This window comes from Bos grunniens, chromosome 7, assembly GCF_055505025.1.
Source record: "Bos grunniens cultivar Pamir isolate PY7600 chromosome 7, Bosgru_T2T1.0, whole genome shotgun sequence".
NCBI lineage: Eukaryota > Metazoa > Chordata > Mammalia > Artiodactyla > Bovidae > Bos > Bos grunniens.
This window is the reverse complement of record NC_141171.1, coordinates 3,175,340-3,191,898: the sequence shown is the minus strand read 5'-3', so window position 1 is coordinate 3,191,898 and position 16,559 is coordinate 3,175,340. Positions and strand designations below refer to the sequence as shown.

At 51.2% G+C, this 16,559-nt stretch overlaps 1 protein-coding gene across 2 annotated transcripts in view; it reads left to right on the top strand.

The window, feature by feature from the left end:
- Positions 1–14,035, top strand: part of WNT3A (Wnt family member 3A) — a 72,677-nt gene extending 58,642 nt beyond the window's left edge. Inside the window, exons 3-5 of one of the 2 annotated variants that reach the window (XM_086408020.1) lie at positions 4,821–5,086; positions 11,977–12,405; positions 13,324–14,035. In XM_086408020.1, coding sequence (XP_086264146.1) covers positions 4,821–5,086; positions 11,977–12,405; positions 13,324–13,416 — 788 coding nt within the window. In that variant the 3' untranslated portion in view covers positions 13,417–14,035. Of the gene's footprint in view, positions 1–4,820; positions 5,087–11,976; positions 12,482–13,323 lie in introns of both variants that reach the window. The other variant, XM_086408021.1, reaches the window with a different exon arrangement.
- The last annotated feature ends 2,524 nt before the right edge of the window (positions 14,036–16,559 follow it).

Sequence of the window (16,559 nt, the reverse complement as noted above, 5' to 3'; positions counted from 1 at the left end):
TTTTTTTTTTGGCTTATGGTCTGTATTAGGCTTCTTTTCCTCATGAGCAATTTGAAGGCCAGGTCCACGGTGTCTTCGGTCCTCAGATCTTTATTTGTGAGGAGCCCCTCTCCTCGTTTGACAGAAAAGGAAACTGAAGTACCCAGAGAAGAGAGAAGTGTGCAGGCTCACACAGACAGAGCAGGGCAGGAATGAGTTTTTCCCTCTAAGTTCAAGCGGGAACACCCCTCCCAATCCCCGCACATGCTTCCCCTCAAGTTGTCTGGAAGCCTTGGACTGTTTGCCTGAGCTTGCTAAGCAGAGATCTCCCTGCCCTGTGCAGGGCAGGGCAAAGCCCCAGGCCCGCTTTCTCTCCCCTTATCTCAGTAGCTGGAGAGGGGAGGTGAACAGGGGCTAGTAGAGCGTGCAGAGCAGAGGCAGAGACAGGAGGCAGAATCCTCCTACAGGGGCTTGCCCTGGGCCCTCTGGGGACAGGCTCAGAGGGACCTGGGGGGGCATATTTAGGACTCGGAGACTCTGAGCCTTGAGAAGGGCCACCAGAGAGCACACGGTAGAGGAGGCATCAGGCTGTGTGCAGTGGGTTCCAGGAATGCCCAGGACATACTGGCTCTACCCTGCCCTGGGAAGGGTGGTTAGGAACCCCCAGACCTCCAGCTCACAGCCCCTAACCCAGAGTCATTGCATGGGCAGGAGGGGAGACACCAGACCAGGACCCTGGAGGGGTGAGAATCATGTTAGCCCAGCCTCCAAAGAGTTGGAGGTGAGGGACAACCTGAGTCCTTGAGAAGACAAAATAAGGGTGTGGGCTCTGCTGAGTGGAAGAACAAGAAGGAAGGGGGTCTGTGTCCATGTTGTGTGTGCCTTGAGTCAGCAAGAAGTGGCTCCAGGCTGCCCTGAAACTAATCAGGTTTATTATAAAAGGATAACAGGACAGGGGCTTCGTGTCTTCAGAGGCAGATGTCTGGCTGATGTCTGGGAAAGAGGACAGGGAGGCAAGCTGTCCTGAATTTGTTCCAGGACAAGCTGAGTAGGGAAGGGCAGAGAGGCAGGTCCCCTGGGGTGGGCCTGTCCAGGTGTGCTCAGACCCTCCTGGACTCCTTGCCCCAGCCCAGGGCCTCTGCCCTCTCTTTTGACCAGTCCCTCACTCACCAATAACCATCTGTGGGATGGGCCTGGGGCTACAGATTAGAAACAAAAAGTGAACACGACACAGCCCCCACCTCAGGGAGCTTTCAGGCAGAATGAGTTGTGAGATGGTCCTCCTGAAGCCCTTGGGGAGCCCTAGCGCTCCAGGGCCAGGCGTGGACTGAGCCCAGACTGCATCTTTGGATCCCCAGGGAGCAGGGATGGGGACACAGCAGACTCACAGCAGCAGAGAAGCAGCTGGAAAGAACCCAAGGGAAGGACGAGGGCTGAGTGTGGCTGGAAGCCAGGGAGTGGTGATCAGGGCTGAGAGGGTAGCAGGTGGGGCAGAGTCAGCCTGTGTGTGAGTCAAGCAAGGACACAGTGGCAAGGACTGGAGAAGGGGCTTGGCAGGGCCAGATGGGCTCTGGACAAAGCATTCCTCCTACAGTATGTATAGGGGGATGTGCATACTTGGTGAGTGTGTGCATGTATGTGTGTGTCTGTGTGTGCATGCGTATATGGGTATGAGGTGAGTGTCTGTATGTGTGGATGGGGTTGGGGGAAGCTGGAAGCTGGAGGCGCCTGTCCCAACTAGGATCCTCTTCTGGTGCAACTGGGAGATTCTGAGGTCTGGACTCATGGTTGAGAACAAGGAGAGGCAAGATGGGCCACGGCCATTTCAGGAGGCCAGAGCAGCCTTCAGACTTGGGTAGATCCCAACCAAGCTGTCAGTGGGAGGTTGATGGGGGAGAAATGGGGAGTCCTTCCTGGGTTTGTGACTGGGTGCTTGCCACCTGGGAGTTTCCAGAAACAAGCAGGTGTCCAGGCCTGCTCTGGGGAAAACATGGGAAGTATATAGGTTGGCTGTGGTCTGCAGAGGACCATCCAGAAGTGTTGGCAAATCCATAGAAAGAAGTCACCAAAAGCAGGGTGGAGCCTTGCAGCTATCAAGAGGCTGGTGCCTAGGGCACTTTCTCAGACACATCCCACTCTGTGTGTTCCTAGTGTAGGAGTAAACGTGCTTTTCTCAGGTGTGTGTGGATGTGTACAAAGCTGTGTGGCTGAGTCTGAGTGTGTGCACACTGCTGGCCGGAATCCTATCTTACCACTTCCCTGACTCTGCTGAGTTTTGGGACACATATCCTTGGCTGCAAACCTGGGAGCAGGTAAGACCATGCAGTTGGAGGAAGTGTGGGATGAAACCCCAAACCTCTGCTTGCTCCCCAGGGTGGAGCCCCCTCTCCATCCCCCTCCCAGGGAAAAAGCCTCCTGAGCGTTGATGTGGAGTGAGGAGGTAGCGGCCCCCTGGGATGACTCTCCTGTAGCCATTTCGAGCCCTTGCATGGCCCAGGCCTGCGGTGGGGCCTCTGCCCAGGAAGAGCTCAGGGAGAAAATGGGGCACATACCCCTTGCCAGACACAGAAGGCCCTGGTTGGTCCTGTTCCTACATCTCTCCAGCTCACACCTCAGTCCATAGCAATTTTTTTACCTGGGATTTTAAAATTCTTGCTAATCAGCAGGTAAGCTCCATAAGGTTATCTTGCTCCCTGATGTTTCTCCAGCAGGGTTTGGCAAACAGCAGGTGCTCCACACACATGTGGAATGGTGATTTGAGGAGTGAGTGAGTTCTATCAGTTCATACAGGACCCAGGGTACCCGCAGGACCTGGTCCTGTACCTGGAGCAGATCATGGCTTGGTGCCTTGAGGAAATGTTTGCACACACTCAGGAGGCATGATGCGTTGATGCATTCATTCATACTGTCTGGGGAAGCCTGGCTGAGGATCCAGCCTCTGCAAAGTCCAGGCTGTCCCTCACATGCCCTGTATTTCCCTCTGGTCCTGCCAGCCCAGCCCCTCCCGACCTGGGGCCCTGACTTTGTGAGCACCCATGCAAAATACCCCTGCCTCCTTTTTTTCCTCTGCCGACTTCCTGCCTGTCCTTTGAGACCAGTTCCTCTAGGGTTCTGTCTGCCAGGGTGAGGCGAGGCCTCCCACACCCAGAAACCCCCTGCAGCTGGCCTCTCCAAGGCAGGCCTCTGCTGACTCCCTCACATGCCTGTCTGATCCAGTTCAGCCCCACCGGCTTTTTCTTCCTAAGCTTCAGCCACCCCCCATTGGCCTTCTAAAAACAAATGCCACATCCCCTGACTCAGTTCCTCCATGTGTAGAAGGAGAAGGCAGCATTCAGGGGCCCAGGAGCTCCAATATCAGGTCAGAGGCAGTCTGCCAGTTCCTGAGGGGCATTCAGCTCCAGACCCAAGCACGAGGGGCCAGCATAGGGCAGAGTGCACTTGGAGGCACTGACCTTCAGACGGCTCCAGAAGAGGTGGCCCTTCCGCTGGGCCTCTCAGTACCTGGTGTCTGAAGTGAAGAAGGGAAGGGTGTGCAGGCAGTGAAAGAGGCACAAGTGGGCAGCGTGTGAGCCAGGAGCCGCACCCTGGCAGGGCTGCTGGAAGCTTCCAACAAGGACATCTGGGCACAAGGGCTCCACCATGGGTTAGGAGAACACTAGAAGGAGTATCTGCCTTTTGTCTCCCTTTTAATCAATCCACATAATTTGAGATTCATCCACTCTGTCTTTCCTGGTATGCTAAGTAGAATTCCACTTCATAAATATGCCACAGGTTTTAATTGAAATATAATTGACATATAACATTATAATTAGTTTAGGTGTCCAAAATAGTGATGGGCTTCCCTGGTGGCTCAGATGGTAAAGAATCTGCCTGTAATGCAGGAGACCCTGATTCAATCCCTGAGTTGGGAAGATCCCCTGGAGAAGGGAAGGGCTACCCACCCCAGTATTCTTGTCTGGAAAATCCCATAGACAGAGGAGCCTGGCAGGCTACAGTCCACGGGGTTGCAAAGAGTCAGACACGACTGAGTGACTAACACTCCTACTACTACAACATAATGATTCAGTGTTTGTGCACACTGGGACATGATCACCACAAAAAGTTTAATTAACATCCATTACCCCACACAGTTACAAGACTTTTTCTTATGATGAGAACTTTAAGATCTATGTTCTTAACAATTTCCAAATATACAGTATAAATTCTAGTTGCCATCTGTAACCCACGACTTATTTACCTTATGACACTATTTTTCATCCGTTCACCTGTTGATAGACATTTTAGAACTCAGTTTAGGACTATTACAAATAAAGTTGCAGTGACATTTGCTTCATGGTCTTTACATGAACACAGGTTTTCTCCAGGGTTAATACTTTAGAGGCGAATGACCAGGTCATAGGGTAGGTACATGTTTTCAAGAAGCGGCCAAATCGATTTCCAAGCGGGAAGCACCACTCTCCTTCCCAGCCAGCAGTCTACAGCGTTCTGATTTCTCTACATCCTCACCAGCACTGGTTATGATCTGACTTTCTGGTTTCAACCGTCCCTGCGGTTCTCCATGACAAGTGATGCCCAGCATCTTGCCTTGGCTCCTTAGCTCTCCGTATACTTTCTTTGGGGAAGCTCTCTCGCCTCCTTGGGTCCTTACTCAGGGACGCGCGCTCCTGTCCCACCGCAGCCCTGCCTCCCCTTCACTGTACCGCGGTACCGCCCTGCGAGTCTAGAACCCGACGCCCATGTGGGTGCCCAGGGCCCAGCCTGGGAAGAGGCAGCCGCGCCCCCCACGGCCAGCCCCACCCAGCCATGCCGGGTGCTGCCAAGCAAGTCATCTCTTTTCGCAGCTACTCGGGAGTCCGCCTTCGTGCACGCCATCGCCTCTGCCGGCGTAGCCTTCGCGGTGACGCGCTCTTGCGCCGAGGGCTCCGCTGCCATCTGCGGCTGCAGCAGCCGCCATCAGGGCTCGCCCGGTGAGGGCTGGAAGTGGGGCGGCTGCAGCGAGGACATCGAGTTCGGCGGGATGGTGTCTCGGGAGTTCGCAGATGCGCGGGAGAACCGCCCAGACGCTCGCTCCGCGATGAACCGCCACAACAATGAGGCTGGGCGCCAGGTACGTTTGTGGCCCCCTTCAGTCCTGGGGGTGAAGCAGAAATCCCTGAGACCACACCCCTGCGGGGCTCTGGGAAACAGAACTTTCTGAGTAGGATGTGTGCCGTGGCCCCCTGAGGGGTGTGGCCCGCTGGAGGCAGGGTGGTGGGCCATGGGAGGGATGTATCTGATGGCCAGACTGGGGATCTGCTCACCTCCTGCCCAAGAGTGTCTGAAACACAGGGCTGTCCCGTTGCTCCACGAGGTCTAGGGCATTCTCACAGGATGGCAGGTCTGCCTGTGATGTTGGGGTCACAAGGAAGGAGGGACGGGAGAAAGTCCTGCTCCTGCACGTTCCCGGAGGGAGACAGCCAGGCTGCTACACCACAGTGTGGTAAGTTCTCCAATGAAGAAATGCACAGACACACACGCGCGCAAGGTGATCTGGGCATAGTGGAGAGGTCAGACCCAGACTGGAGTCTCAAAAAAGACTTCTAGTGACAGAGGTGGTGAGTGGAGACAAGCAGAATCATTGGCAGACAGGGAAGCCTGGTGTGCTGCAGTCCACGGGGTCGCAAAGAGTCGGACCCGATTGAGCGATTGAGTGACCGAACTGAACTGAAGTGAGATGAGGGGAAGCCAGGAGAGTCTCTGGGTAACCCATCGTGAAAGAATGCACAGGAGTTAGTTCAGGTGGAATATGGAGAACAGGGAAAGAAAGATGTGGGGAATGGAGAGGCTGCCAGAGACCAAGTTGTAAAAGGATTTGTGAGCCTTTTTGAAAAGCACTTGATTAGAGGGTCAGGGGGGAACTGCTGATAGGAAGTGATGTGTGAGGGGCTGGAAAATGTCCAGTAGAGTTGGCTCTGACCTTGGCCAGTGAAACTGGGGCATTGCAGAGGGCTGAAGAGAGAACATTTTAATTTCCAACAACAGGGAACTTGGTGACTCATGTTAATCTTCTGACTAAAGATGAGTACAAATGTAGGATGAGACTAAAAAGCACCATTTACAAGTATAGAATACTCACGTGATGCAGTTACCTGACTTATCACAGGCAAGAAGACAGTGCAGTGCAAAGGGGGACATGGTCTTTTCAATAAAGGATGCTCAGTCAGCTGGATAACAATATGGTAAAGAATTAATCTTGACCCCTGCTGCTGCTAAGTCGCTTCAGTCGTGTCCGACTCTGTGCAAACCCAGAGACGGCAGCCCACCAGGCTCCCCTGTCCCTGGGATTCTCCAGGCAAGAACACTGGAGTGGGTTGCCATTTCACTTCACACCGTATTTTAAAAAATCAATTTCCCATTTCCAAATAGGAAAGAGTAGACAGAGAATGTTTAGAAGAAAATAGAAGGAAATATCTTTGTGACCTCGGAGTAGGCAAAGATTTCCTAAACAGGCCAAAAAAGCACTCATAATGAAAGAAAAATGTGATAATGCAGAGTAGTATTAAAATGTATAAAACCGCACCACCACGAAACTGAAAAGGCGATCCATACAGGAGGAGACATTCACAATATATATACTCAACCTGTATATTAAAGTTATAGTATAAAAAGAACTCTACAAAGTAATAAGAAAAAGACTGATAACTCAATAGAAAGTTGGCTAAAATATGGAAAGCCACTTCACAAAAGAAAATCTAGAAATGACCAATATGTGTGAATATGTGAAAAGGTGATCAATATCACTAGTCATCAAGGAAATGCTGTTGGAATACACGCCCTGGCAGGAAAAAAGATAACAACTGGAAGAGAGCATGATGGGAGTTTCCAAGGAGCTGGTGTTCTGAGGCTGGTAATTTGTGAAATTTGGTCATATTTCATGCTTATGACATATAAACTTTTGCATGTATACTGCTGCTGCTGCTAAGTCGCTTCAGTCATGTTCAACTCTATGCAACCCCACAGACGGCAGCCCACCAGGCTCCCCCGTCCCTGGGATTCTCCAGGCAAGAATACTGTATACTACACTTCCAAAAAAATAATTGTTAAGTGTCAAATAGCTAACCATATAGTGAGGAATTAGCAGTGCAAAGTTCAGAGGGTGACTATAGCCTCCAAGCCTGGTGCCTGGGGCTGCATTTATCCAGGGGTCATTTGCTGGTCTGAGAAAAAAGTATATATGCTGAGCTGCACTTTCAGCAGCCTCACCGAGCTAAAAGGGACCATCAGAGGTTCTATGTCTGGGAAATAATTCCTCCGTTTAGGCGGGATCCTGAGGAGTAAAAGAAAACCTGAAGTAGACAAGCCCTTGTGCACATGTGCAGGCTAGCAAAATCTCAAAACTGGATTAAGGTGATCCCAAATTGCTGGTATCCCCAGGCACCTGGAAAAAGAAGATAAATCTTTTCCAGAGAATGATAACCTTATGATAGCTGATAGTTTTTTCTACAAACAATTTTTCAAACACAATGTTCAACACATGATCAAATATAACCTATTAAACGAGCTGGCGACAGAATGAGTGATAACCAGCCAAACAAAACAAAGCAGAACAAGAACAGCAACAGCAACAGAAACAAGAGTCTAATACTGAAATTATTAGACACAGATTATGAGAAAAAAAAATATGCTTACTTCTGTTCACAAAGCTAAAATGTAATATAATAGATTTGGGAAAGAATCACAAAGAAACTGTAGACCTGAAAACTGAATGGGAGCTTCCAGTTAAAAAAAATGACAAACTAAATACGAAGGATTTTTGTCTGCAGTCTCCTAGAACATCACTAAAATGACAATGAATTAATTTTAAGATATATAACTAAACTATAGAGAACATGCAAAACAGAAAAGGGGACAAAGGCAATAAAACTTTGAAAGCACAAAGCAATCTCTCAGTACAGACAAGAAAGCTGAATCTTAAGCCAATAGAAACTCTTAAACTAGATTGGCTTTAATCTTAACGCAATCACCCCAGGAATTTCTAGTATCCGATATCTTGAGAAGTAGAAATAGATGTAGGGCTTGGAAACAGAAAGATTGGTTGAAATCTATTTTAAAAGCACTTTAAACCTACAAGCTCTTCTGTCCAACCTCTTGCATCCAGACAACACCCCTCCATCATCATGGCAGAAGCCTGGAGGCTTATTCCCTAATGAGGGTAAAGCAGATGATGTCTGGACTGCTGAGGGGGAGGCTGCCCAAGTGAAAGGAGTCTGTCTATATACACATTTCTCTTCTTAATCTCCTAGTACCACAGCGAATCTTGTATGCTCTAGGCGAGAGAATGGAAGATTCTCCCCTGAAAATCAGACCAATCCAAGAGGAGAGACTTGAAGATATTGATGTGGGGTTTCTCCTAAAAGCAACGTGGCCAGATCACTCTACAGTGAGGGTCTGAGTACATGAATCTCTCCTGTGTACAGGAGGTTCCAATAAGTTTTTGGTGCCCCACTTTTAAATACAGCAGGTAGTTAGGGATCACTGAACATGATGGCTTCCTGCAACCACAAAGATAAAGACCAAAATAAATAAACAAAAACCAAACTTATGGGAAAGAGACATTATAAAGAGAGATGAAAACTTCAAAAACCCATCACTATGCCCTGAGAGTTAATATACTGAATCTATAAAACTAGAATAAACTGTTAACTTAAAAGAATATCCAGGGGGGAAAGGAGGCTCTTAGAAATTAAAATAGAACAGCAAAAAATCTCAGCAGAAAGGTTGGAAGACAGTTGAGACAGCCTTCCCACAAAGTAGAGGAAGAAGAAGAAAGACAAAGACCTGGAAAATAGGAAAGACTAGAAAATATAGAAGATCTGTCCAAGAAAGACAATGATGAACATGAAGATGAGGAAATTTGGTAAAGAATTAATACAAGAAGTTTCCCAGAGCTGATGACCAGAAGTTCAGACCAAACAGGCCACGTAAGTGATTAGCGTAAGAAAGGGGAAGACCCATGTCCAAACTCATTGTGAGGGCTTTCTTGGTGGTGCAGTGGTTGAGTCTGCCTGCCAGGGCAAGGGACATGGGTTCAACCCCTGGTCTGGGAGGATTCCACGTGCAGCACAACTAGGCCCATGCGCCACAACTACTGAGCCTGTGCTTTAGAGCCCCTGAGCCACAACAAGAGAAGCCACCACAATGAAAAAGTCCACACACATCAATGAAGAGTAGTCCCCATTCACAGCAACGAAGACCCAGCACAGCCAAAAATAAAAATTTAAAAAGAAAACTTATTGTGAAATTCACAGCCTATGACACAGAGAAGCCTTCCAAACTTCCCAGAAGATTTGATTTCACGCAAAGGATCAGGAATCAAAATATCATCAGTGTTTCTAAGAACGACAGTGAAAGCTAGAATAAAATAGAGCAATACTTTCAGAATCCTGAAAGGGGGAAATATTTTAAGCCAAGACTTTTATACCAAGCTAAATCGTCTTTTCAACTTTTCAAGTAGAAAAGATTTGTTTGCAGACATGCACATTTCACAAAATTTACCAGAAGGGTGTTGAAAAAGATGTCTCCAAGAAAATGAAATCCATGGAACATCTGGTGTGTTTGAAAGTCTTGAAGAGAATATTTACATGACTAGAGAGTGTATGGAGAAGGCAATGACAACCCACTCCAATACTCTTGCCTGGAAAATCCCATGGGTGGAGAAGCCTGGTAGGCTGCAGTCCACGGGGTTGCTAAGAGTCGGACACGACTGAGTGACTTCACTTTCACTTTTCACTTTCCTGCATTGGAGAAGGAAATGGCAACCCACTCCAGTGTTCTTGCTTGGAGAATCCCAGGGATGGGGGAGCCTGGTGGGCTGCCGTCTATGGAGTCGCACAGAGTCAGACACGACTGAAGTGACTTAGCAGCAGCAGCAGAGTGTGTATGAGACTGAATCTGTAAGTACATTAAAAACAGCAACAACAAAACATTTTGTAGAAAAAGAAAAGCAATCACATCATGTGGCTCAACCAAGTATGACATTTAACAAAGCCCCAACACTGTCAGCTTCCCTGGTAGCTCAGCTGGTAAAGAATCTGCCTGCAATGCAGGCAACCCCAGTTTGATTCCTGGGTGGGGAAGATACGCTGGAGAAGGGATAGGCTACCCACTCCAGTATTCATGAGGTTCCCTGGTGGCCCAGTTGGTGAAGAATCCACTTGCAATGCTGGAGACCTGTGTTTGATCCCTGGGTTGGGAAGATCCCCTAGAGAAGGGAAAGGCTACCCACTCCAGTATTCTGGCCTGGAGAGTTCCATGGACTATATAGTCCATGGGGTCACAAAGAATCAGACACGACTGAGCATCTTTCATTTTCAACACTGTCAGCACCAAGTTTTGATCTAACTGGAACTATGCCATAGTTTTTGGAGTAGGGAGGGAGTTTGGAAAAACTGTGCATCAGAGTTGGGGTATAAGGTCCCCCCATGGGACCTCCATGGTGAGTCCATAAGACATAGGTCCATAGGTCCATAAGACAAGGCCAAACACTGAAAAATCAAGAAGTAACAAGTGAAAGTGTTAGTTGCTCAGTTGTATCCAACTGTTTGCAATCCCATGGACTGTAGCCCACCAGGTTCCTCTGTCCATGGGATTCTCCAGGCAAGGATACCAGAGTGGGTAGCCATTCCCTTCTCCAGGGAATCTTCCCGACCTAGGGATCAAACCTGGGTCAAGACAAGCATCTTATTACAGGTGCAGAGGTGCAAGGTGCTGCCCCTAGCAGGTCAGGAAAGTTCTGTTAATGAGAGTGTGGAAGCAGAACTCCTGTTTTTCTTAACAGGTCTTAGGAACTCTTGGACTCTTTAAAGTATATGCATATATAACTTTGATCAAAAGTAAAACTAAAACAAAAGACTTAGGAGGCAGAGATGGGAAGTGGCAGCTCCTCTTTGCAAAAGCTTGGTCACGAAAGAGAAGAAAATGGTGATTAGACAGAACTGGACTTTGGTGAGGGAGTGTAATTTACAGATGCCCCTAAAAAAGTGCCAGGATCAGAAGGAAGGGTTGAAGAAACAGCAAGGAGAGGGGAACAGGGTGGAGGAAGCATCTGGACACGGAGCCCACCTGAAGTCTTAGACCAGCACTGTTTAATATAGAAGTGTAATGAAAACCACACAGTATGTATCAATTTCTAGTTGCCACATTTTAAAAGGAAACAGGTGAAATTTGTTTTAAATAATAAATTTTATTGAGCCCAATATAACCAACATGTTACCATGACAGTAATGCAATCAATATTAAAATTTTGAACGAGATATTTTACATCCTCTTATGAAATCTGGGGATTTAGTGTGACCCAGCATGTAGTGTGCCCTTAACAGCACTTCTCAGCCTGGGCCACCAGCCGCATCTCACGACCTCACAGGTGGCTATTTCTGATTACATCACAGGACCTTTCACCCCCAGCCCCACTCCTTCCCCCAAAGAAAGAAGGGAAGAGAACCTCCTGCTGGGGTGCCCACAGGAGAAACATAATGTAATTCTCAGCACTCCCCTAAGATGCAATAAACCCAGTTTCCTGCGCCCTGAAGGTATTGTGCTCCCATTATTCAGATCAGGCCAGCCCTCAGACTTGCAACCCAGCCCATGCGCATCTCCTCTAGACCAAAGTCTTGGATTTCCCCAGTTAGAAGGAACCATTTCCCTTTCCCACCCCTGCACTTACATGTCACGTTACAGCCCCTTCACTGAACATAGATGGCCTAGAAGTAGACTCAGCCCAGGAGGGGGCTTCCCAGACCCTTCCGTCCAGGATCTTGGGTCTGCCAGGGGAACCACATCAAGGATAGCATTGGGAGAGGGTGCTCCGCCTGGGAGTCCCAGAGCTTTATGGAGCAGGTTGAGGGATTGTTTGACAGATGAGTGGAAGGAAGTCTAAGGCAAGGAGCACAGCCATCATGCTCCGGGGAGGTGGGGAGGTTGAGGGCCTGCCCTGACTCCACCGCTTGCCTGCTTCTGTAGGCCATCGCCAGTCACATGCACCTCAAGTGCAAGTGCCATGGGCTCTCGGGCAGCTGTGAAGTGAAGACCTGCTGGTGGTCGCAGCCTGACTTCCGCGCCATTGGTGACTTCCTCAAGGATAAGTATGACAGCGCCTCAGAGATGGTGGTGGAGAAGCACCGCGAGTCGCGCGGCTGGGTGGAGACCCTGCGGCCACGCTACACTTACTTTAAGGTGCCCACAGAGCGCGACCTGGTCTACTACGAGGCCTCGCCCAACTTCTGTGAGCCCAACCCCGAAACAGGATCATTCGGCACGCGAGACCGCACCTGCAACGTGAGCTCGCACGGCATAGACGGCTGCGACCTGCTGTGCTGCGGCCGCGGCCACAACGCGCGCACCGAGCAGCGGAGGGAGAAGTGCCACTGCGTCTTCCACTGGTGCTGCTATGTGAGCTGCCAGGAGTGCGCGCGCGTCTACGACGTGCACACCTGCAAGTAGAGGGCGTCGCCATCGGCGCCCGCGGGTTAGAGCTCCACCCGGCGGGGGCGGGGCCCCTCAGTGGGCGGGGCGGAGGCGGGGCTCTGAGGTAGAGCTCCTCCGTGGGCGGGGCGGGGCGGGGGCGGGGCTCTGAGGTAGAGCTCCTCCGTGGGCGGGGCGGGGCGGGGGTGGGGCTCTGAGGTAGCGCTCCCCGGTGGGCGGGGCGGGGGCGGAGCTCTGAGGTATCGCTCCCCCGTGTGCGGGGAGGGGGCGGGGCTCTGAGATAGAGCTCCTGGAGCGGGGCGGGGTCCTTTATGGTAGGACAGGGTTGAGGTTCCTGAGTGGTATAAAGTTCTTCCCCGTCCTGGAGTGAAACCCAGGTCTTCTCTGGGGTTGGGGCTCCAGGGATTTAGCCTGCCATTACTGTCCCCCGAAGACCACGTGGTTCCATCCTCCGGACTTCATCTATGTAAAGGAGAATCTCCTGGCAGAATGAGCTGTGGAGAGCCTGTGGGGAACATCTTGTCCTCCTACCCCTCCCACTGAGGTCCGAGGTATATCCTCCAAGGATTCCTCCCTCAATGATACCTGCCAACGCTCTCAACCAGGCCCTGCGGAATGGCTGGGATTTGGGTCCAGGAGATAGGGCCTCGTGGCAGTAGGCCGAGGGAAGGCCTGGGACGTGCGGCCTAACTCTGTCCCAGCTGCTCTGTGCTGGGCATCAGACACCTAGGCCCTCTTCCCAGTGCCCTACTGCCACCCATGCCCCAGCAAGGCACCATGCAGCCTGGTCAGCTGTGCCCTCTACTTTGCCACTGACAGAGTCCAAGCCTGGTTCTCTCACCTCCCTGTCTTCACGTTCCCACACGTACCCCATCTCATCCACAGGAGAGGAGCAAAGCCTCCTGTTCCAGACTTGCTGTTGCCGCCCTCATGGCCTCAGCACCTCTCTCCAGCACCCTCATTCACAGTCCTCTGTAAAGGAAAGGCAAGAAGGGGACCTAGACTCTCAGGCTGCCCAGAGTCACTGGGCTGCACTGCTGCCCAGGTCCTGCTCAGCTCTATAACCTACCTTGGAGGCTTACCTGGTGTTGTTCGGGAGATTTGGAGTCGGAGGATGCTACAACACTGATGCTACAGAGAGAGGACCCAAAGACCCCAGAGGAGTGGTCTCTACCCCAGCCCCTTATGGCCAGGACTGACCCCCAGGTCCTGCTGCTACGTCTATGGTACACCAGACCTACCTGCCACTGGCCATTGTGAAGTCTCCGGTGGGCTACTTGGCTTGGCCCTCATCACATCTGACTCATTCATCCTGTCTGGGAATGAGCAAGGCCGATGGACCCCTCAACTAATGCCCATAGGAACTGCCCACCATGTACTGCCATGCCAAGACTTTTCCTCCTCAGCCTCTGGTACTGTGAAATGTTGCCTGGCCCCTGTCCATGAGGGCCTCCTCTCCAAGCAGGGGGAAAGACAATGGAGGGACCTTCACACCCCACTAGGAATACGACCTTCCTCTCCTTGAATTTTGCATTTGTGGGTTTTAATTTTATTTCCAATGCTGCTATATCCACCATACACAGGAGCTAGACAAACAGATGCGTTGTTGTGGTTTTCCTTTTCTTTCTATGAAAGAAACTTTTAGTCATAGCTTGTAAGTTTCAAACAGTGGGGAAAGTAAAAACAAACAAACAAACAAGAAGAAGAAGAAACAACCAAACAAGCCTGTGGATTGTGCTGGATTTTTGGTGGTGGGTCAGCAAGGCATGGGACCTGGATTGGTCATGACCCTCTGGGAGGGGCCACGATGGGAGGTGGTGGTGGGCATGTTTAGCTCAGAGACTCCTGGGGGCTCTGTGGTGGCCTCCAGAGCCAGAATTCCAGAGGAACGAAGAAGGATGGCCACTCCAAAGAAGGAAGGAAACAGCCAGTGGTCTCAAAGTCGAGGGGGAGACAGATCTGTGAAAAGTGCAGGGAAGGAGGCCTGCCTGTTGCAGGGGATGTGTGGTACAGCAAGCAGGGCACCATGGCAGCCCCAGGTGGGCAGACCCCACACAAGTCAGGAGTGCAGCAGGACATCCACCAAGTCAGCTGAAAGCCACTTCCCCAAACAACCACAACATGCTCACTCAGTTGACATCTGAGCACTAGCTACGTGGCCATGCTTCCTGGGCTTGGGGACATGAACTCTGTGTGGGGTCCCCTTCTCAGCCTGCCATGGGGCACTCTAGGAGCCTGGTCTGACTTGGAGGCAAGACATGTCCCCTCAATTGGAGGCTCACCAGCCAGAAGCCTGGAAATTAGGCAGGAACTTCTAACTGGGCCTCACCTCCTTCTGCCCCCTGCAAAGGCCACATTAGAAGTCACAGCTCTTGCAGCTGGAATCCAGTTGGGAGGTCATGAGGGACATCAATCGCTGGCAGAGAGCTAATGTATGAAGCCAAGAACTCTCAGGGGCTCGTTCCTGCCTCTGCTCATCTTCAGGCCTGAGCTGACCCTGGACCCCGGCCTCCTCTCCACCACAGGGCATAGCTCAGGTGTCCAAGAACTGGGAGGGGTCAGCAGTCTCTACATGTATGGTTGGCCAGATCCTGGAATCATGCTCAGAATTTTGGGATGGGGATCTTTCCAAGGCAAACAGGGAGAGATTTGAGGACAAGCAAAGCATACTGTTGGCAGAAGTGTCACGCTGTGCCTCCATGGCTATTGCCTACATCCACCCTCAATCCAGGGTATTCAGGGTATGCAGAGCTGGGTAGCCTTCTGAAAACTGAGGCTACAGGAGCCAGGGGATGAAGGGATGGCTTTCTCAAACCACACCTTCACCTCTTCAAGCCAAGAGCAGGGTCCTTGCTTCTCTCTGTGTCCCTCCAGGCTCTCTTCCCTACTACTACCACTGCCTCTGAGCCCTGCCCTGATATCCGAGCAGACCCACAAGGAGGGAGAAAGGAGAAGCAGGGGTGGAGGGGCATGCTGGGACAGGTGGGACATGGGGAGAGCTGATGCTGGAGCTGAGGGGAGGAGGCCTAGTCCCCACCCTCTCAGAGGTCAGGCTCAGCACAGCCGCCCTGCAGGAGCCATATGCTAGAAAGGAGGGGGCTGGGGGCAGACGGGAGCCTCATAATCAGGAGGCTTGTGCCTGCTGAGAGCAGAGGGAGGGAAGCCCAGTTCAGCTGGCTCCATGGCTAGACATCAGGGCCACATGGTATCCTTGAGAGCAAAGGAATGAAGGGTGACCCTCTGCCAACAGAGAGCCAGAGCTGGCTGGCCAGGGTCCTGGCCAGGGCTGTGCAGACCCAGCATGGGCAAGAGTATCCCCTCCACACAGAGCCCTGCACTGGGAGAGAGGGTTTGGGGAGCTGCCTGGTGGAGGGAGTAGGAGCCTTTCAAGGGAGGAAGGGAAGAAAGAGGAAACATGGTGATAGGAGGTCATGGCCTCATCACTCCAGACAGGACCTGCAGAATACCACCCCCATCACGCTAATGGCCACACTGGTCTTTGCTGCAGGCTCTAAGCCACTAAAGTCAGAGCCAGAAGAGGTCCAGCAAGGCTAAAGGACTAGAGGCAGGGACTTCCCCACAGTCATCCCATGGTTAAGAATCTGCCTCCCAATACCAGGGGCAGGTTGAATCCCTGGTCCAGGAAGAGTCCACAAGCCACAGGGCAGCTAAGCCTGGGCACCACAGCTACCGCAGCCGGCGCACCCTAGAGCCTGTGCTCTGCAACAAGGGAAGCCATTGCAGTGAGAAGCCTGGGCACTGCAACTCGAATAGCCCCCGCTTGCTGTGACTCGAGAAAGCCCTTGTGCAGCAACAAAGACCCAGAACAGTCAAAAATAAATATAAGTAGATATAATGTATATTTTTAAAAGGGACTGCAGAGAGACACAGGGCTCTGAACTCCCAAATCCTCTGCTTTCACACTCCAAATCATTATCACCTTCCCAGGCTGGCACACCAAAGTCCCACCCAAGCCAGTCGCCCTTGTTGGCTCGGGGCTCCCTGCCTCCTTCACCAGGCCCATTTCAGGGCAGGTCACCACTGCCCCAGAGCTGTAGCTGACCACCAGGAACTCCCTACTGGGGCCTCAAGGGGTCAGCTGGAGTCAGATGGACCGCAGG